At 33.9% G+C, this 21,553-nt stretch overlaps 1 protein-coding gene across 2 annotated transcripts; it reads right to left on the bottom strand.

Annotated features, from left to right (window-relative positions):
- Window positions 1-494: 494 nt before the first annotated feature.
- LOC129279406 (myosin-9-like) lies at window positions 495-20,078 on the bottom strand. 2 transcript variants are annotated; one of them, XM_064110861.1, is made up of 15 exons: window positions 19,871-20,078; window positions 15,295-15,494; window positions 14,446-14,634; window positions 13,694-13,745; window positions 12,997-13,129; window positions 12,143-12,296; window positions 11,481-11,550; window positions 10,030-10,098; window positions 7,466-7,601; window positions 6,375-6,528; window positions 5,721-5,767; window positions 4,679-4,959; window positions 3,961-4,046; window positions 2,968-3,093; window positions 495-2,092 (listed from the first exon to the last, which is right to left on the bottom strand). In XM_064110861.1, the coding sequence occupies exons 1-15, from the start codon at window positions 19,875-19,877 to the stop codon at window positions 1,925-1,927; spliced, it is 1,872 nt and encodes a 623-aa protein (XP_063966931.1). In that variant the 5' UTR covers window positions 19,878-20,078; the 3' UTR covers window positions 495-1,924. The 2 variants fall into 2 exon arrangements, with proteins under 2 accessions (XP_063966931.1, XP_063966932.1); XM_064110862.1 differs by lacking the exon at window positions 10,030-10,098.
- Window positions 20,079-21,553: the final 1,475 nt, after the last annotated feature.

Here is a 21,553-nt window from a genome sequence, read left to right as displayed (position 1 = left end):
CGCTTACCAAAAAAAAAAACATATTCCTGGTTTGGTTGATTTGCACTTCACCATTCTTTACTTTTCCCAACTTTACATATTTTTATCACAATTTATCTCCTTATCTCTATTTCAACTTTCTATTTCTCTCCTTTTCCCAATCTTCCCTCGATCTCTCTCTTTATTTTCTTCCTCTATATTTTGTCTCCCCTCTCTTACTTTCTTCTCTCTATCTTTCTACACCCTCTCTCATCCTTTCTTACCTTTTTTCCCCATCACATCCTTTCTCTATCCCTTCTTTCCCCCTCTCTTGCTCTATTCTTTTCTTCCCCTATCTTATATCTCCCCTCTCTTCAAGAATACCCCTTACCCCTCCATCCCTTTATTTACCTATCTTTTTCACACCCCTTTCCCACTCTCTCACCCCCCCCCCCCCTCTCCGCTCACAACCCGACACTGAAAATGCCATCTTTTCTCCAGCCATTCACCATTTTAATCAATGCGCGGTACGAACATAATTTATCTGCTTCTAACATACAATTATACTTTATTTACACATATTCTATAAACTGTACACCGATCAATACTATTTACAAAAATGACTGAACATTTTACTGAAACATACCAATACAAATGGATACGCTTTGAATATGCTGAGATAAAGGCCTAAATAGATTATATCAATACAAAATGTAGAGATAAATACATTCCTGATATAAATACTACCGATAGCAAAACCTTAATAAAGTTTTGATAACAAAATCGAAATTATAACATGCATGTATAAAATTCAAGGTGATGATGCAATATTAATATATATATGACAATTTGATACTTACATAACTGAAATCAAATGGTGTGAGGTGATAAAATGTATTCCCCTAGTTAGAGCTATTGGGCCTACTTAAAAGGTTTTGATACCTTACGATTTTTAGATTAGTAGGATATCATTAATTTTTATGGCTTTTTTTTGCTTACAATGTAAAAAATAATTTAAACAACGCTGTTTATTATGTGAATCGCACAGTAGTTGTTTAAACAGTTTAAACAAGTGTTTAAAATCTTAAGCAACCATGCTTGAATTATTGATAATTAAATATTTGAATTTAAATATTGTTGTATAAGATTTTAAACACTTGTTTAAAATGTTTAAACTAGTACGGTGCGATTCACATTGTAAACAGCGTTGTTTAAATCATTTTTTAACAGTGTACACAGAATTTCAAATGGTTAAACGTTTAACTTTGATAAATAAATGGACTTCGAAAGGATTCAGAACTACTACACTTCACTAACTTCAGACATCTGATCGCATAGATACTAGGACTTAAATCAAATAGTCTTCATGCCCCGAATTCATAAGGGATGAAAACCATAAAAAGTTGAATACCCGGCCAAACCATGGGCCTGCATGAGCTGGTTAATGATACTATGTAAACCGGACCTCTTACGATTAAAGGTTAAGCGACAATTAGAAAAGGCACGAGACATATAATCTCAATGAGTACGTCTTTGGTCTAATTCGTCTAATACTGATTAAAGTCATGATTACTGAATTCGTCCATCTTATTTCTTTATGTACGTTTTTCATCGATATCATTCAAGTAAATTTGGAGAAATATTGGTGAACAAACATTGACATTTGACAAAGAAGGCGCCCCTTTTTATTTTCATTTGCTACCCCTCTTATCATTTTTAGAAACTAGATTGTGCATACTTGTTTTCACTATTTTATTTTCATATAATAAAGTCATATGTAAACTCTTTAAAAATGTATAGATGATAGATGAAACTCTCTCTAATTCAGCCAGTTATGTCTTTGTTATTCATATCGTTCCTTTAATTTGATATTTTCTATTTTTTCAAATGCCATCAATATTTCCTTAAATAAATAACATTCTTTCTAACTTTCTAATCAAGCAAATAAATGAAGAAAATAATAACATCACTGGATGGCGCACAATTTTGACACGGATTGTCCGCCATGTTTAACAATACCACTTCGGAAAACTTCGGATCTCCCTCGTTTGTTCGTGACCATGAGCGCGATAGTAAGATACTCGTAGAAATCAACAGTATCGTTTTTATCGCTATCGATCTCATTCATTGCTTCCTGTTGAAAAGAATGATATAAAGAAAAATTTAAAAAGTGTAATTATATATTCATAAGAAGAGAACAAGTACATACAACGCAGGTTCCTGACAAGATATTACATGTATTTCTACTTTGGCTGTTCAGATAATTGTTTGCATGGTCCTAATTGAGCTAGGAGCACAACTGCTGATCGAGGCAGGGGTATATCTAGGGGCACTTATACCATAATTTGAAAAAAAAGAAGTATATATATAGATTTTAGAACCCCCATCATGATAAATGCCCCTTATAAAGTAGAAGCCCCTCTTTAAAAAAAAAAGAGGGATGGGCGTATGCCTAATTTTTTTTTGATAACATATTTGCATGAAAATTGTTAGGTTGCTAGAGAAAGTAAGTCCTTTTCGAAGTTAAAGCCCATGCCCTTTTTGTCAAGTAATATAGAAATTGCGAATCAATGGACCTCTCGATAAACATCTGGATCTGTTTCCATATAGAGGGGGGGGGGGGGTGGCTGCTTTACAACTCGATGTGTTTAAACTTTGACATTCATTTATCTACTCGTCAAAGTCTAGATCCCTTTCAGGACACCAAACATTTAAACAAGGTTGACCCCCCCCCCTTTGTTGACCATCAATCTCTCTCCACCCCTTCTCTCAACATTAATATATAATCTTTCTTCACTATCTACGAAGAGATTATTCTGTCGTAAATACTTTTGGAGTTGTAAATGAGTTCTTTAGAGTAAAATGAATGAGTGAAGAGCAAATTTTTATAATATACCACCACTCCCCCCACACATTATAATCATGATGATAATAAATACACTGGGAACTATCTGTATGTTCTTTATTACAGAGAGTACATATTTTATGGAAATTGTTGCATTAATTTACCTTGACTTGGGCTGGAGAATAAAAGTTTCCAACTGTCGATTGAATCGCTCTAACCACTTCCGTGAAGTCTAGTAATAGATCGCCACTAGTATCGTACCGTCTGAACTGATCGTAATGATCCTTAATCTGAAAATAAAACGAAAACAAAAATAAAATCTATGAAAAATATGATCCTTAATCTGAAAATATACCCCAAAAAAATCTATGAATCTACGATTTTTAATTTGAAAATAAAACGAAAACATAAATAAAATCTATAAAATTATGATTCTTAATCTGAAAAAAAGCGAAAATAAAATCTATGAAATTCTGATTCTTATGCTGAAAATAGGAGAAAAGCATAAATAAAATCTATGAAATTATGATCCTTAATCTGAAAATAAAATGAAAACACAAATAAAATCTATGAAATTATGATTCTTATGCTGAAAATAATGAGAAAAACATAAATAAATTCGATAAAATTACGATCCTTAATCTGAAAATAAAACGAAAACACAAATAAAATTTATGAAATTATTAATCTGAAAATAAAACGAAAACATGAATAAAATCTATGAAATTATGATCCTTGATCTGAAAATAAAACAAAAACGTAAATCAAATCCTTAAAAACAATATGCGGACAAAGTTTTTGACAATTTTTGATGGCGGGATTATGGAAAAATTATGATCCCGGATTACTTTTTTCGGTTGTGCATCCATAAAACAATGGTTCATATTTCATTTCCATTTATGTAGATTACAAAATGTGGTTAACATAATTGTTCCTTCTTCAGTTTTTATCAAAATGATCGCATGGCTTTTAATTAAAAAAACCCAAATATTTCTAGAAGTTTTAAAAATAGAAAAACTGATACTCGAATATTTGATAGCATGATTTGTTAAACAATAAACACAATCGGGCCTCATGTTTCATTTATTTACAATATTTTTTGTAATTGCAGAATAACCAATGAATGGGTAAGAATGTTTGTAAAAGCACATTTTTACCTGTGTTTCTGTTAATTCCGGGAATTGTTTTAAAGCAACTTCAATGTCCAGATGAGCATTGCTAATATCAACGAGGTCTGGATGGGCTGTAAATAGATACATGAAACAAAACAATGATTTATAAATGTTATATGCGTTATAGCTAAATATGGATTTCTAAACTACAAATGCTAAAATGTGAAGTTCAATCTCTAATAACACATTTCCTTTTAAATGCCATAAGTAATGGAATATAAATATTGAACTGTTCTTGACGTAGTGAAGAACAATCGCTAGGAAATCGTCAGACCATCATAGGGTCTGACAGGTGTTATTGAAAACTATAGCTCTGTTCGTATTGTTCGAAAATTGAAATTGGATATAATGAAAAAAGATCGATGAAAGAGATGAAGTAGATGAATAAAAGTTTGGTTAAGGAATCGATGCGTAAATAAACAAATGCATAATCATAAAAATAAATTGGCAAATATAAATGCATTGATAAAAAAATGGACGGATAAAAATAACCAAGTGAATAAATTCGAGGAAAACAATTAAGAAAATTAATGAATAGATGAATGGATTCATAAATAAATGAATGCATGGTTGGATGTAATATATAAATTAATAGACATATCGATAGATAAGTATATAAACGAAGAAAGTCGTTCATTAATATTAGTCAATAAGCAATTAAGTACCGGTAAATAAAATAATAAATGAATTAAAAAAACCTTACGAAGATGTTGAAATGTCAACGACGCCCTCGACTCCCTCCTTTTCCTGACATTTGTTGCTTTCCTGAATGCCATTCCCGGATCCTCTACCATCACATCCTTCGCCTCCTCCTTCTCGTTATCCTCTGAACCTTCGATCGGCTGCAGCTTCCGCTCACCGTTCGCTACTTTCTTCTTCGACGTTCTCGGGCTCGATGACGGGCTCGCGTCGGGGGACGACGGCGGCGAGGGTCCCTCGTTGCCGACGGGGGTCAGGTGATGTCGGATGTCCTGTTTTGAGAGCCTTTTTTGTTGAAGATGAGGAAAGGTTTGAATAAAACAGGTGTTAAAACGTTGATAATTATGATATCTATGCAAGAGATGAACTTTAGACACGTGCCCCTTCGACCTTATTCTTTCTTTTTGCCCCCATTTTGTGGTAACTTTGCCTTCGGGTTTGGGGGATTTGTTTCATTGTTAAGTTCTTTGGAAGAGCCAAATCTGACCTTGAAATACTTAATACAAATTATAGTTAATTACATAAATCTGTAACAAAATCAAAATGAAATAGAACATATCATATTGCAACGATATCAGCATTTCTATTATCATGATCAATTTGATTGCAAAGCCACATTATTCTGTACTTTTGGAATTAAGATATATTAGAGACCCCATGACTTATAGATTATATTTTTGAATGTAAAAAAAAATAAAAATATCACCACTGATTCGGATATAAAGCTATCTATGAATATCATCAACCATTGTAGATGTAGCTCTCATCATGATATTTGCAGTACCGTATACAAATCGATCAGTGGCGGGCGGGTTAGGGGGGGGGGGGTTATGGGTATATTAGCCCCTACCTCGGGCTCGATCCCTCGGGTGTCAAACTCCGACACCCCTTCTCGCGCAAGCAGAACAGAGGCGAATCTACATGGGGGGGGGGGGGGTTAAGACGCATTACGTCGCAGCTCATCGTTATTGGGTCAAATCAACTTGTCAACCCCCCCCCCCTCTTAGCAAAAAGCTATATCCTCCACTGCAGATCTTCATACTTACAGAATAGACTTTCCAGAGCTCCTCTTAATAGGATGACCAATAAGATCCTGAACAAGAAAAATAAAGAAGTTACAGTAAAACTCGATAGGGAATCTTAATAATACCAATCTATGCAACCAAACACTTTTCACAAAGAACCAACAATAATTTATCATAAAAGTTGTAAAACCCTCTAATAATAGAAAGAATAAAACCGGTCAATTTTCTAAATTAAATATCATTATGATTTCAAATGTTCGGGAGGACATGTACACATTCACAAATAAGGCACAATATTTGCTGACCTAATAGGTAATCCTAGTTGCAAGGAGTGCAAGCGTTCTTACAATTTCAAGAAATTGTACAACTGTCATTCTAAATGGCATGTGATTAACAATACCAAGAACAAAGTTGTTGAATTTGAATTTTTCTTCAAGAGATCAACATAAAAACTATTCATAAATGGAGAATTGTATAAAAATGTATATGAAATTATAAATAAAGTTAGGAAGGTAATGGCCCCAACAGAAATAAACTTTGCAAGAGGCCAGTCTTATCTTAAAAAAAACCACCCAAGATAATTGTAAGAACCGGTGAAAAGGACCGAATAATATACGAAATTGAACACTCAATCTAACCCATTATTTTGTTAAAATTACTTTCTTCCATTTTTACCTCTGGTAATGCGATGTACTGGAGTGGTAGATCGGCCTTCGTAATGTCTAACTGACCCCTCTTAGCTCCATCGAAGATGGCATTCAGAATCTTCCTAAATCGCTTCGAATCAACCTTCTTATACTTGTTCTGTTCTTGGCGTGTGCATAAGATTCTAAACATCGAGAGGGTACAAAGGGAAAATGAAATAAAATGAATCAATCACAAATTTAACAACGATACAAAAAAATTAGCCCTCTTCTCGAAATGAAGTAGACAAATTGTAAGTCTACAACATTTGCTTTGCCAGAATAGCTTTATGAAAATTGGGTGGAAATCTATATCATAATGATGTTAATTGGGGAGGGTTATAGGCGTGGACCACCCATTGCACAAAAGTTATCATTATGGTAACTTGCATGGAATCTTTGATTCTGATAGGCTGTTGATCATCGTTACCAAGGTAGTTACCATTGGATGGCAAAGTTACCATAATATTATGTATTTTGTGGTCTAGGCCTACAAATGAAATATGGGAAATATTAATGCCTCATGATCGAAAAAAATATTAAACGACGGTGCGAATTTCTGTTCGTTTATGTATTTTTTCTTCTTTTCTCCCCTTTGCTTCCCCGTCTTTCTCTTTATCATCTAGAGAACGTCAATATCGTCATCTTTGCGGACGTCATCGAAATCACCATCATCAGCATCTTCGTCATCATTATCACCGGTATCATTACTATCATCAACATAATCATCATAACTGTCATCTAACCCGTTGCATTTCAATATCTTGAGATTTATTTAGCATAATATCGATTTATTTGTTATGCGTCCACAATATAATTCCCTATTCAAGTTTTATAACATCATCATCATCATCATCATCATCGTCGTCATCATCATCATCATCATCATCATCATCATCACAATCATCGTCATCATCATCATCATCATCATCATCGTCGTCATCATCATTATCATCATCATCATTATTATCATCATCATCATCATCAACATCATCATCATCATCATAATCATCATCATCGTCATCATCAACATCATCATCATCATCATCATGCAACATTGACTGCATCAATATTTCAACTCACTTGAAATCTTTCTGAATTCCTTTAAAGCAACCGACTGCTAATCTTTGTTGATTGATGATCTCTTCTTCAAGCCGTGCGATGTCCTTCTCTTTCGAGTATATTTTCCTTTTCAATCCTTCGATCTCTAACTCCAAGTCTGTGTGATAAGAGTGGAAATAAGTCAATGTTGAGTTACACGTTTTACGCTTGTCTCAATTTTCCGTATATACAATTTTCATGTTTTTATTTCTCACTTGGATGTTTTTAATTTGTTTAATTCTATAGTTTCATGAATCTCCTAGTAAGCTTGATTTAGTTTCTTCATGGAAAAACAAATCAACACACCATATGTTGTTATTCTTGCAAGTGGTACTAATTTTAATAGAATATAATCACTTCAAAGTACTTGACAATAACAACAAATATTATGAAATGACACCATTTAAGTACAATGATTTTTTTTTTCGAATTTCATTTGAATTATTTGATTCGACTTGTGTAAGATCTTAGTAAGAAGTATTATTCTAGATTTTGAAATACACTACAACAACGCTAGTGAAATATAAATGTTCTATGAAAGGAAAAATACTTTTAAATTCTAGCTCTTGCTGAACATGTTCATTCTAAGAGTAGTAACATCAGTGATCACTCGACACTTTGGGAAGAAATTCCGCGGTAGTGGTCTCCCCAAGAAACCACAACCACGGAATTATTCAGATAATTCAATAAATAATTCAGACTTCCTCTTTTCAAGTATTGGTCGATCAACATTGCATAACATAAAAGTAAGATACAACAAAAAATAACTAAATGACTAGAACTGAAATTGGAATTTCTAACAAATATCGATCTATCACTAAACAAAACAGCAAATCGTTATTGCACGTCGAACTAAATAGAATAACTCAAAAGATAAACAAGTCCAAAGCTATTGTAGGATTCAAATTGTGAAAATTAAAACAAACAGGATGGAGATAATTTATAGGCAAAATGAAAATGAAATGAAAGGATAGATTTAATGAAATAAAATAGGATAGAGGCAATCAAAAGGACAAAGTTACAATGCTTATTATGAAACACATAAAGTAGATAGTGAAAAGCACATTCTGAGCAGAAATGAAATATGGAATCTGAATTGTAACGGTCAGCCACAAGAAATATAGACATCTATAAAGTACAGTAAGGTTTGTTAATGATATCTCTCTAGAATGGGGGGGGGGGGGGGGCAATTAAATAAAATAGATAGCAAATAAAATGAAATGAAATAGTAACTAAATGAGTTTGAAAGATAGAAGTTACTTAATTATGTATCCTAGCTAGCACCAAGCATTTCAAAACAATCATAATAATCTTATCTGAAGGATATGAATCATTGTCAGTAGACATTCTCTAACTATCTATCCATCAAAATAATGTTATCTATATTGAAAGAAAAAAAAAATGTTATCTATCTAGTTTTAGATCTACCCGGTAAGATATTTCAGTCTGTTCTACTATGAGGAAAGTATTGTACTGAGATATGGTGAATCTCTTGTTCGCCCTCAGTCTATTTCTAGCTCCTTTTTTCGTTTCCCCTTTTCTCTCTCTCCCCTTTCTCAAAATATCAGAGCTCTCTCCTATCGATCATAAGGTTCAGGGGAGCGTTTCATCAACATTTTTGTCCGACAAGTTGTCAGATCCATCTTTCCTTGATTCTGATTGGCTGAGAAGCTTGTAACTGTCGGATAAATTGGGACTTTTTGGATATACATCCGACTAGTCATTTCATGAAACGCTGCCCAGCTCACCCTCTCTCTATCCGTTCTCGCATCTCATCCATCTCACCCCCTCTCTCTCCCTCTACTCTCATTCAGGTTACTTTCTCTCTATCTCCTTTCACCTATTTCTAGTTTCAATCAACCCCAGCCAATTCGCAGTCCCCTCCCTCTCATCCAAACCTTCAGACACTCTTTCCCTCCATCCATTCCACATCTCACTCAAAGCAAAACGAAGGAGAAAAATGAATGGAACTTTGTTTCACATATCGATCTCCCCTCCCCCATCCACCACCTCTCTCTCTCTCCCTTCTTATCACTCTCTCTCCATCCATTCACGCATCTCATCCAATATATACTATTGAAGGGGGGGGGGGGGTCTTTTTCTCATTGCACGCCAAACTAATCTAAAACGAAGGAGAAAAGGAATGGAAATGTGCTTATAAAAAAACTAATTAAGATTAGATCATGAAGAGAATATCATCAGAGATTTGAAAAGGGGAATATATATCCTAAAGGGTAGGCCTCTGTACTAAGGGTGTATACAGGAAAAATATACAAATCAAAGGAAATTAGAGAGATGTGTAACATTCTAAAATTACTCGGTGTCTGGTGTTCAGTAATATAATACTTATTTAAACCATTTCCAATTATTATTTGACCTTTCACACGTTTACACTTTGAATCGGTGCTTATGTGATGGTAAAGACAAAAATGTGAAATAACACCAATATTTCCCTCGATATTGATCAGTGATAATGTGGTATACACCCATACACCAATCTTAACACCCGACACCAGCACCGTGCTAAACCTAAAGGTGTAACCTGCCTCCTGCTACATTGTCACGGCGATTCCTCTCAGATGAAGACGAGTTAATTGATTCCATAGATTTGGAAACTATTTGGGTTAAAATTGAAATTAAAGTTAATCTCGATAGATTAATAATATATTTGATATGAAATAAATTCGAAACGTACAATCAATCGATTAAAATTTGAATAAAAACCTTATCATAAGGCATTTAATATATTTCTGTTCAAACTGATGACTAGATTCTACTAAAATGCCATGATAAAATTGTCATTATTCAAACAGAATCTATTAAATGCTACTCTGATAAAGTATCTCTTCAAATTTGAATAGAGAGCATTTTTATAGCGTGTACATTCTCCCCAATGGCGGATCCAGAATCAAGGGGCATAGAATTTCTTTTTGATGAACCAAAAGACAAATTTCTTCTCTTCAAATCAAAACCATTTTTGATCCTCAAGTCAGAATTTGGTCATCAGATAGGAGGGGACTCAATACCAAAGTATATTTTTGTGTATAAATTTTTAGTCAAATCAGAAGAAGGGGTTTAATTGCCCCCTATGTTATCCCCTGGATCCGCGCCAAAGTGTTAGCATCTATATAAATACTAATCAAAGTCCTCACACTTCTTCGAAATTGAAGCGAATGGTAATCAAATGGAATTCGTCAGGTAAGTTATGTCTTAAAGAAACTAGATAAAGTTTGATAAATTTATTGATGAGCTAATGAGCTCGTTGATAGTTAATTGCAATTAATATAATGGATGTATGTGGATTAGCAAGAGGTGTACATGAAATGAATGAAACAACGACGTATAAACATGATAGATGTATTTTTCAATACGAAGGCATCATCTTCAAATTGAACACAGATGTTTCGAAATGTAAAACTGCTTAGCTGAGACGTATATCATATAAATCTTTTTATTAATATTAGTCCATCGTTTGGTAAATTAACTCGTAAAACTGTAATAATTCAACGAAACCTGCTTCAAAAAATCATATGAATAACTTTGCATATACAGTTATATAAAACAGTAAACGATGTACGATATTGTACATATATTAAATGGATTGTGATTTCAGGGTGCTCATCTATCTTTCATAGTTGATAATATACTAGTCATGTTCTATTTGCTTTCTCATATATTTTATTCAATTATCAAAACTAATTCATTACTGGGTGACTCTTTAAATATATGGAAAATATGATTCTGTCCAAAAAATAAATGGTCGGATTTCGGCATCATTATGTTACAGACATACGTTTTGAATGATTATATACTGTTCCACAATGTAGCCGACCAGGTATTCCTTCTAGAGAAAACTTCAAAATATCGTAACATTATCGTTTAAATTGTTTTATTCTTTGATACTAATGTTTTGAGTAGATTTCAAAATACATCTTCGAGAAATATTAGTTTTGAATATTTGATAAAGTGTTAATATTGTCAAATAAAGACTTTTTACCGTTTCTGTTGATGATTTTCTTGTCAAGGGCATCTTTCATCTTCTGCATTTTCAGCTTCTCTTCTGTTTCCTAAACAAATAAATTCATATATAGATTAGCAAAATAAAATTGTTAAAAATCATTTGGGAATAATCAACCAAGCTCCAAGTTAACCAACCCATATTCCATCATGAGAATAGAAATAATTTCCTTATTATACAAATCGCAAGAGGAGATAAGTTTTTCCCTTCATTGCATTCATAATTGCATCACATTCTAGCCACTAATGAAAATTTGCCCACAATTAAATTTCAGAATAAGATTATACAATGTCACAGCTTTTTTTTGTGTGTGTATTTCACATGAAAACAAGATCAAGGATATGTCTTAGTTAAAACTCATCTCCAGCATGCCTATAAATATAGGCCTGTAATATACAAGCTGAATTATAGAAAAATAAACAATATTACGGAAGTAAAGTATCGGACGTTGATATAACTGACGCGTTAAAACTAAGTCAAGACAATGAAAATTTACATGTTTAAATAAAAAGGTTCGTCTATTCCCTTCAAGCAATAGAGAATATAAACAAGACAACAACGATGTAACGATGAAAGAAGCATCTGACTCTTAATATCAGACTAATTATTTCCATAACATTTTTCTTACTTCGCATACTTACTCTTAATTTTTCTGTCAGTTTCTCCTTCATATCTTCAAATCTCTTTCGAGTGTCAGCTAATTCCTTGGTGAGTTTCTCTTCTCGCGTCTTGTAACCTTCGATTAATTTGGCCTTCTCTTTATCCCACAGTTGGACGGTACTATTTCGTTTTAATCTTTAGACATTAGAAATGAGAAGAAAAGATTAATAAATTAATTGATAGCCATTCACTCGAAAACAAAATGGTTGATATAACTTGATAAATAGTGAGCTTGGTGTACTAATATTTCTTGTCATAATGGTATATCTTGAGTATATTCTCGTCAGAATGACACAGTGTTATAATCAAATGTGACTAGAAAATTGACTATGACTAAATTCAAAGTTGCACCAGTTGACCCTTGTATCTTGTTACTCTATAAACGTTTCTTTATTAGTGTATATGGAATTGTCTTCAATAGCATTCATTGATCTATTTGAAAGAATAGAGAAGAGAAAAAACATGTCTGCTTTTGGCAATGTATATATAAGCTTTGAGAACGAAACTCATCTCCACTTATCCGGGCACTTATCAACACTTTGAAACAGGTCAGCACATTACAATTGAATTTTTTTTAATGATCTAAGCTTCCAGGGGTTATAAAATTGAAACGAGAACGAAGATTCAAAATAAAACAAATGGAATAGATATTTAAAAAATGAATTCAGCATACAATTATATCACAGAGATATATTTAATAATGTATATTTTCAATATATCCCCATAGTACATTATTAAGCATAGTAAATAATGTTACATCATTCACGATGAAATTACCTGTGCAAATGATTTTAATCATAGAAATATTATAAAGCTTGATAATTGTAATTCTTACTGTGAGATTTCTTCTTGTTTTTCTTTGAGCTGCTGTTGTAGGACGGGTACGGTGTATTTTCCCGCGTTTTCCGTCGCTTCCTGGGCTTTCCATTTCAGTTCCACACTCTGCTGCCTCTCATCATAAAGTTGTTCTGAAACATAATTATCAAATATACCGGATAGGGGATAGCCATAACATAAAGTACATTGGTTTCAATGGAGATAATTAGGTGTTCATCACGTGATCATATCTCATGTCACATTGAACTGATTTCTACCAAATTAGGCTGTGGTTTTTTTCATCATGCTCAGGAATCCGAGATGTATAAAAATCGATGAAATGTAAAATATGTTTAATGACGTCATTACTCCTGTATTTTATAACCACCAGACGATAAAGGAGAGGATTTTTCTCTTTCAAAATTTGAAGCTATCATAGGCGCCACGTTTGGAAAGACGAGATGCGTTGGAGGCAAATGATGTTACAAAAAATATATAGAAAAGAAAGAAAATATGAAATAAAAGAAAGATGCGGATCGGTGAATGAGAAACGGAAAAGCGAGGACAGAAAAGGGGATAGTGGGTGGGTGGGAGGTATGTAGCTAGGTAGAGAGAGAGAGGGGGGATGGGGGAGGGGAGGGGGAGAGCGGTAGTGGGAGGGGAAAGCTGGGGTGAGGTCATAATACTTGTAGCCTTAATCACATTGACCCCCTTACCTTGTAATAACCTGACTTCTTTTATCATATTTTCTTCTCTTTTGGCAGTCACCTGAAAACGAAAAAAAAAGAGAAAATCATGTTCATTGTTTAACATTGAAAATACAATACATGCGACGCAAAAAAAATATTTTCCTTTCTTGTAAAAGACTGATGTGAGGCTAAATATTTTTAAAATAAAGTGCAAAGATATAGATCAAACTCCACAATATAGCTGTATTTGCATCTTTATGAATTTCCAAAGCTCATAAAATGCACAAAGGTTTGCAAGGGGAATATGGTATTACGGGTCAACATATCTTGGCAACCTTTCGTCAAGTATGTGCATGGGCCTAGATCTGTACATACTACAAAAATAAAATATTGAATAAAATGAAAAGAAAAGAAAGAAATGTAAATCGGATATGACAATTTGTTTTATTAATTTATTACAATGCAGATTCTTCTCCTTTTCTTTTTCGTTATACACTACCTGTAAGTCTTAAGTCATCAGACTACTTCTTTTGGAATATATAATTCGTTTACAATGTACACAAGCCTTACTGTAATTTGTAGACTACTTTTTTATTGATTTGGATTCAACTATGTATATTATTAATATGGATTTTCTTTACAATGTTATATAATGATTCCATTCACTTTGATATCTCGATGTACATAAAGGTATACAAACTATTAAATATCTCCTATTTTAAAAAGATACTTTTGCCCCTCTAAAAGGTATCATGGAAGCGCTTCGCGTACGAACTGACCTTTAACCTCGTGTCAAGACCCTTCTTGACATCGTCTACCCGCTCTGTGAGTCCGAGGAGACACTCCGCGGCAGACTTGTCCTTGACATCATTACCATTGATTTCAGTCCCAGGTATCGATGCCCTCTTCTTGAAAGATTTGTAGACATCCAGAAGCTCAACCCGTATCCTTTCCCAGCAATCTTTATCCTGTTTGGCAGAAATTGATTTTAAAAATTCCAATGTTTTTGTGTTTAAGAGTCACATGACTATAATTATGAAGCTTAATGTTGGTTAATTAGCTGGTTGATTCATTGACCGATTAGTTAAACGACTGCACGATTTGATGATCGCTTCGTTGATTAATTGATTGCATAATGTTGGTTGGTTGATTGATTGGTTGATTTGTAGATTGACTGAATAAGTGAATGTTGGATTGGTTGATTAATGATTCATTGATTTGTTACTTGATTGATTGGTTGGTTGATTGAGAGGTTGACTTATCTATTGTTTGTTTGATTAATTGATTGTTTGGTTTGTTGGTATAAAAGTGAGTAAGAGATTGTTTCTCTTTCATTCATGTCTTTGTCTGAAACAATTTATGCATTCTCAGATTACATTTTCTTTATTGATATGAACATAGGCCTATACAACAAGAATTGTTAATAGGGTCAGAATATAACATATTTAATACTCCTCTCTGGAATTCATTCCAGTGGTATTGTAACAACAATATTTCTTAAAAAAACAATCAATTTTAACTTACAATATCTCGCGGAGCAATACCACATAGATTATGCCCTATAGTATCCATAATTCAATATAAACCTAACATTATTGTTTAAAATAGTTTTGAAAGATCATACTCACGATTTGTTCAAGTTGTTTGGCATGTTCTGCTGATTTGATGGACATCATCCCTCCTGATGCCAGATCATCCTGTACTGCTAGTACACCCTGCATGGCGTTCAGCACTGCCGTAAGTCCCTTCTGAAGTAGAGACAGACGATCTCTTGAATAGAGAAGCGCCTGATAGTCGGCATTGGTCATCTTCTCGTCAAATTCGTCCTCTGAAGACAAAATGATGATAATAATAATAATGAATAAACAAATAAATGAAAATAAAAAGTTTGGGGATTCACGATGTAAGATTATTTATATTTTGAAGTATGAATTGTTAAAGGACAAGTCCACCCCAACAAAAACTTGATTCGAATAAAGAGAGAAAAATCCAACAAGCATAACACTGAAAATTTCATCAAAATCGGATGTAAAATAAGAAACTTCTGACATTTTAAAGTTTCGCTTAATTTCACAAAACAATATTCACATCCTTGTCGGTATGCAAATGAGGAGACTGATGACATCACTCACTCACTATTTCTTTTGTATTCTATTACATGAAATATTCAAATTTTCTCCCTGTTGTCGTGTGAAAAACAATTAATTCCTCCCTGAACATGTGCAATTAGCATTGTTTAATACTATATGGTTCAATCAAGTTGGTCCTTCTGGTCAAATCTGTAAAAAATGAAATATTGTATAATTCAAACAATTAAAAAAACAAAAGAAATAGTGAGGGACATCATCGACTGTCTCATTTGCATGTCACTGAGTTGTGCATATCACTGTTTTGTGAAAAATAAGAGAAACTTAAAAATGTCATAACTTTCTTATTTTACATCCGATTTTGATGAAATTTTCAGCATAATGCTTGTTTGATGTTTCTCTATTTATACAAATCAACATTTTTCTGGGGTGGACTTGACCTTTAAGTTCCAGAAAGACGAGTGTCAATTCCTATTTGAATGATTTAATATTCAAGAAGAAATATGATCGAATTTCATGTAGAGTGTAGTTTCAAAATCTCCCTGAATTCATTTCTTATGATTTAGGATTCAAGAGTAACGAAGCACGTTGGTTAAAGGCAGAGTGGCGCCACGGGGGAGGGAGGTGGCACCCTTCATGACTTTTCAATTTGTGAAAAATATAGAAACAGGGAAAAGAGATCTAGAGGGAAAAAATGAAAGATAGTAAAAAAAAAAAGAGCCAATGGAGAGGTATGCGTGTGTCTTCTTTTGCACGAATATTCATTTGAGGAATTATGTCGCCACCTATCGTCTTGCGGCTCTTGCCCCTATCAGAGTACCCTGGTGCCGCTCCTGATTAAAGTTTCATCAAGAGTCCAAACGATGTGAAATCAATCTTTAGTGATTCAAGATCATGAAAGATGAAAGATAGTTTATATATTATATATAACAACATACGTCAACACATATTTGTTATTGCGATGTAACCATGGATATTCTATTGGTAAACTGACATTTGGTCATCACACACTTTATCTACTTTCCCATCGGTCTCATCCCACATAGCCTAATCCTAGTTAATCTACTAACCATTTGTTTTAGCCCATTTACCATTCAGTCTAATTTTCAGTTAGTCTTTATCCGTTTCATCTTAATATCCACTCGGCCTAACGCCCTTATACTATATGTGATTAGATAAAATGTTTGTGAACCAAATGTTTCATTTGAAAAATTAAGTTAAAAATAATGAGTATGAAGTGGAATTTAGACAATTTTTACATCAGACTAAATGGGAATCAGACTTAGTGGGATATCATACCAAGACAGGGTTAGAGTATACAAGGAGTCTGTTTCATAAAACTTGTTATTATAACAAAACGTGCAATAACAGTTTTAAGCTACTGAAATCCTTCATTCTGATTGGCTGATAGTCAAATTGTTGTAGAAGTTGTCCATTTGTTATTATAACAAGTCTTTATCAAATGGAACCCATGCAGGAGACCATTTCTTAAAACTTGTTACAAAATGTGCAATAACAATTTTAAGCTACTGAAATTATTCAATTTGATTGGTTGATAGTAAACTTGTTACAGAAATTGACTATTTGCTACTATGTCAAGTCTTGGTGAAACGGGACCCAAATCGCAATAAACTGAATTGATAGCAGACGACCAATTGGATATAAATCAGGGGGCCGTTTCATAAAACTTGTTACAATGGCAATATTGCAATAACAGTTAAAAGTTGCTCAAATCATTCAACATGAGTGGCTGTTAGTAAACTTGTTACAGAAATTGTGCATTTGTTATTATTAGAATTCTTTATGAAACGAACCCCTGCTCTTCTTCTCGAGGTACGCACATTCACACGTGTATAGGGTCGCCACCCTATATACACTACACAAATAAAATAAGCGATCTGTACAAAAACTCTATTCTTCCCCGTATCGATCTACAGGCGAGTTACTCAAATCCTTAAAAGGAATAGGGAAACCATTCAGTGTTTCTTGATTGATTTTCCATTGTCTGAGATAAATTATTACGTGGTTTTCAAGATTTTGCTCGAGACTTATTTTTCATCATTCTGCGAGAAGTGCTTGAGAACATACAAAAGACAGCCTTCAAATAGAATGAAGTACGTGGTTCAGAAACAAGCATGTCTCCCTATATATATAAAGGGAAAGAACATAATTTGTTTACCATAGCGACGGACTTGTAAATTATAGTAAATAACTGTTTTATAATTAACATGAAACTATAAAATTATTATGTCAGAATAATTAGCCTAAGAGCAAACGTTATGTAGAATCAAAAGTCATTAGTTTTTGTTATAATAATTATGTTCTCTATTATATTTCATCCCGTGTTGTATTTAAATAAGGTTTCTCATTATCTTTTTGTCACAATAAATTAATATTTAGCTAGATGAAGTCGTTCAGAAATAAATAGTCTCCTATATGAATGTATGTTAAAGGTATAAAATATGTTTTGTTTACCATAACAACGGGCATGGCAATAAGTGATTTGCATTTTATCATTATGAATCAATACAAGATTATATGTAGAAGAGGTTACTACGTGTAAATAGGCTATATAAAAAGATTAATCATTAGTTTTTAGGGCTTCCCATTCTGTATGGTTTCCTATCATGTGTTTTTCACAATATTGATCGGTGTAGTATCCCACAAGAATGAAAAAATGTGTACATATATTTCTTAATAATTTGCATAATTATAAAAGAATATAACACTGACTAATTCAGACTTTGATATTTACATTACAAATGATAGATATATATTTGAATGTATAAGCAGTTACATGTAGACTAAGTATTCTCTAAATGTTAATGTATCATTTCTTGTATCATGAAATATTAGACCGATTTTCATTACAATAATTGTTTTACAATTGTTCAAGTTTTTTTTTTTAAAGAGCAACCGTTAAAATCAATCCATTTTCTTGACTGTCATATCTTTTTGAAGTGTAATGTACATACATATATTACCATGATAGAACACAGAATAAATACGATATATGAGATACAGATTCGACTTCCCAAATATATTTATATAGCCAAGTTCCCTATCAGATCATGTCCCTATATAATTTAGAATAAATTGTCATATCCATATCCTATTAAAGATAAAAATCATACAATCTGAACATGTTGACAAATATTTATTTTCATGATAAGTGACCTTCGGTTTCTATAATGCCTAACGCTCAAATAAGACATAAAAACAATTATGCATGTAATTTGAAGCAATAAAACGGTAAAGGGGCTACAAATATATTTTTCTGGAATATGGTACACTCGTCTGAAAGCTTATAGAATCAGTCACTAGGGCGAAAAGTCAGACTGAAAAATATGAATAACTGAAAAAAACCCGACAATTTGAGCTGATGAATTCTTTCGACATAAGTTGGTAAGGACCTATCAAAATAGGGTACATGGATTTTTTTATATTCTTAGATACAGCGTGAAGATCCACATATATAAAAAATGATGATGATAACAAGTAATTGGTAAAGGTCTCATCAAAATGGTATGTCTAACAAGTTGTCAGATTTGACATCTTTTCTTGAGTTTGATTGACTGATAAACACTGTTACTATGGTAACTGTTTCATAAATCAGACTGTAGATTTTCAGACAAATTTGTCGGATAATGATGGTAATGACAACGACATTGATAGCGATAAAGACGATTAATATGAAATTATAGAGGTGATGGTAGTGGTTGTGTTCAGGTGGTGGTGGTGGTGGTGATGATGATGATCGTGATGATGCTTATGATGATGATGGTGATGATGGTGATGATGATCGTGATGATGCTTATGATGATGATGGTGATGATGGTGATGATGGTGATGATGATCGTGATGATGCTTATGATGATGATGGTGATGATGGTGATGGCGATGGTGATGATGACAGTGATGGCGATGGTGATGGTGGCGGCGGCTATGCCTGGTGGGAATGAAAATGATGATGATGATTATGGTGATGATGATGATGATGATGATGAAGAAGAAGGTGATGATGAGGTGGTGATGATGATGATGGCGATGATGATGGTGATGATAATGATGATTGTGATGGCGATAGTGGATTTGATGTATTCTTACGTATACTCACCGGCCATTTTTCTTAATATAATCTATCGAGCTCTCAAAAGAAACAGTGGCACCAAAACGAAATCACCCCTCATAGACCGTTATGTACTCGTATATTCCAACAAGAATTCCAATAAGGCGTCCGGTAAGTGTCAAATAGCGAATGCACACAATGATAGAGAGTGTTATCGCCCCATTATGACTTTAATAAGCTGTTGCTAATCATCAATAATGTCAGTGTGCGCATGTGCGAAGTCATACAATTATTGACGAAGCCATAATATTGTAAATATCAATGAATGTTCCCCTAAAGGGGTATGCCCCCCGGTACAGTAAATATTGATTGGTATCTGATAGTCAACATCTTGAGGAAGAGGAAGATAAAGAAAAAGAGAGGGGGTAGAGATGAGAATCAAAAGGAGACAAAGGAGAGAGAAAGAAGGGGAAAGTAAGCAAGAGACAGAAGATGGACGGGGGAGAGTGTGAGAGGGCGATAGGAGAGGGGGGGGGGGGGGAAGAAACGTTACTGAAGATTGAGATTTAAAAAAAATGAAAGGGGAAGGGGGGGTCAATATATGAAAATAATACAAAGGAGCTGAGCCAGACATGAAGTATAGAACAAGGACAATCTAATTAAGTTCCCCCTTACATGACTTAGCTGCATTTTCCAAAGCAAACTAAGATCGATTATTTATGTTGTAAAACCGGCAGATATGCAACTGTGCACCAGTAAGATAAAAAGGTGTTTACTTCGAAATAAATGCTATTGAGTTGTATTTTCTTTCCATAAACAAATTATGTCATGTAATTTATCATTAAAATAAAATGATGACTAATACACATTTTGGACGATATCAGCAACGCGATGAGCCAACAATTTTGTGGTGGCATAATTATGATTTAGAGCAAAATAATAATAACAGCGAGGGAGCAAAGCGAATAATTCTAGCCTTTCTAGAAAAAAACAATTCTGTGATAGATTTCTGTGATAGATTTCGAAACGATCATTCTCCCCCTTCTTAATTGGCCGTGGATCCTTTGAAGGGGCAAACCCACATATATTGTATACCAATGGACGGTATAAGCTAGTCCAGATTGGACCTTGTTGTTTGGAAGTGCTTTTTCCCAAAGCTAACATAGAGGGCACATGTCTCCCAATCTATAATCAGCGCCAATCCACTCATCTTCCCTCCCCAACAAGGTCCAGTACAAAACTTTGCTGTACCAGAAAAGCTAGGCATCAATCAAACAAGTTACACGGTAGGGGGTCAGGTGCCCTAGTCTCACTCACCAAACAAGACACATTTTTACCCAAAACAACTTCACCTCAAACAGGGTGAAAAATGCAAAGTTGTGGGGGGTTTTTTACACTGTAAACATAAGGCTCCGTGTTCATGCACTTAAAAAATATCTATTCAGCGCCTTCCTCTCTCGCCAAATGATTCCACCCATGAACCAAGTATCAAAGTTTGAATAAATAGACTACACCAGTCACAAGGAGGCAACAGCTGGTAAACATCTCTGGCTCAGGCAGCATCAACAGATCCTGGCCCCCACCCCCATCGTGGTCAATGGGCAGTGGAGGGTCAGGGGAAACCAGACCAGTGGCCTACAGGTACGACTAGTCTCTTGTACCATACTTTTGCCTCCACTCAAATACAAGTTTACCCCCAAGGACGATGAAAATACACAGATGTGACCGATG

Source organism: Lytechinus pictus, chromosome 16, assembly GCF_037042905.1.
Source record: "Lytechinus pictus isolate F3 Inbred chromosome 16, Lp3.0, whole genome shotgun sequence".
Taxonomy (NCBI): Eukaryota; Metazoa; Echinodermata; class Echinoidea; order Temnopleuroida; family Toxopneustidae; genus Lytechinus; species Lytechinus pictus.
This window is presented reverse-complemented; position numbering and strand designations above follow the sequence as displayed.

Bases quoted from the DNA above. Each gene is read 5' to 3' on its own strand.
- LOC129279406 (XM_064110861.1), bottom strand. The intron at 13,746-14,445 runs GTCAGTTCGTAC...TTTCGTTTTCAG, and splicing joins GTCTTGACACGAGGTTAAAG to GTGACTGCCAAAAGAGAAGA. The intron at 11,551-12,142 runs GTAAGTATGCGA...TTATTTGTTTAG, and splicing joins AACTGACAGAAAAATTAAGA to GAAACAGAAGAGAAGCTGAA.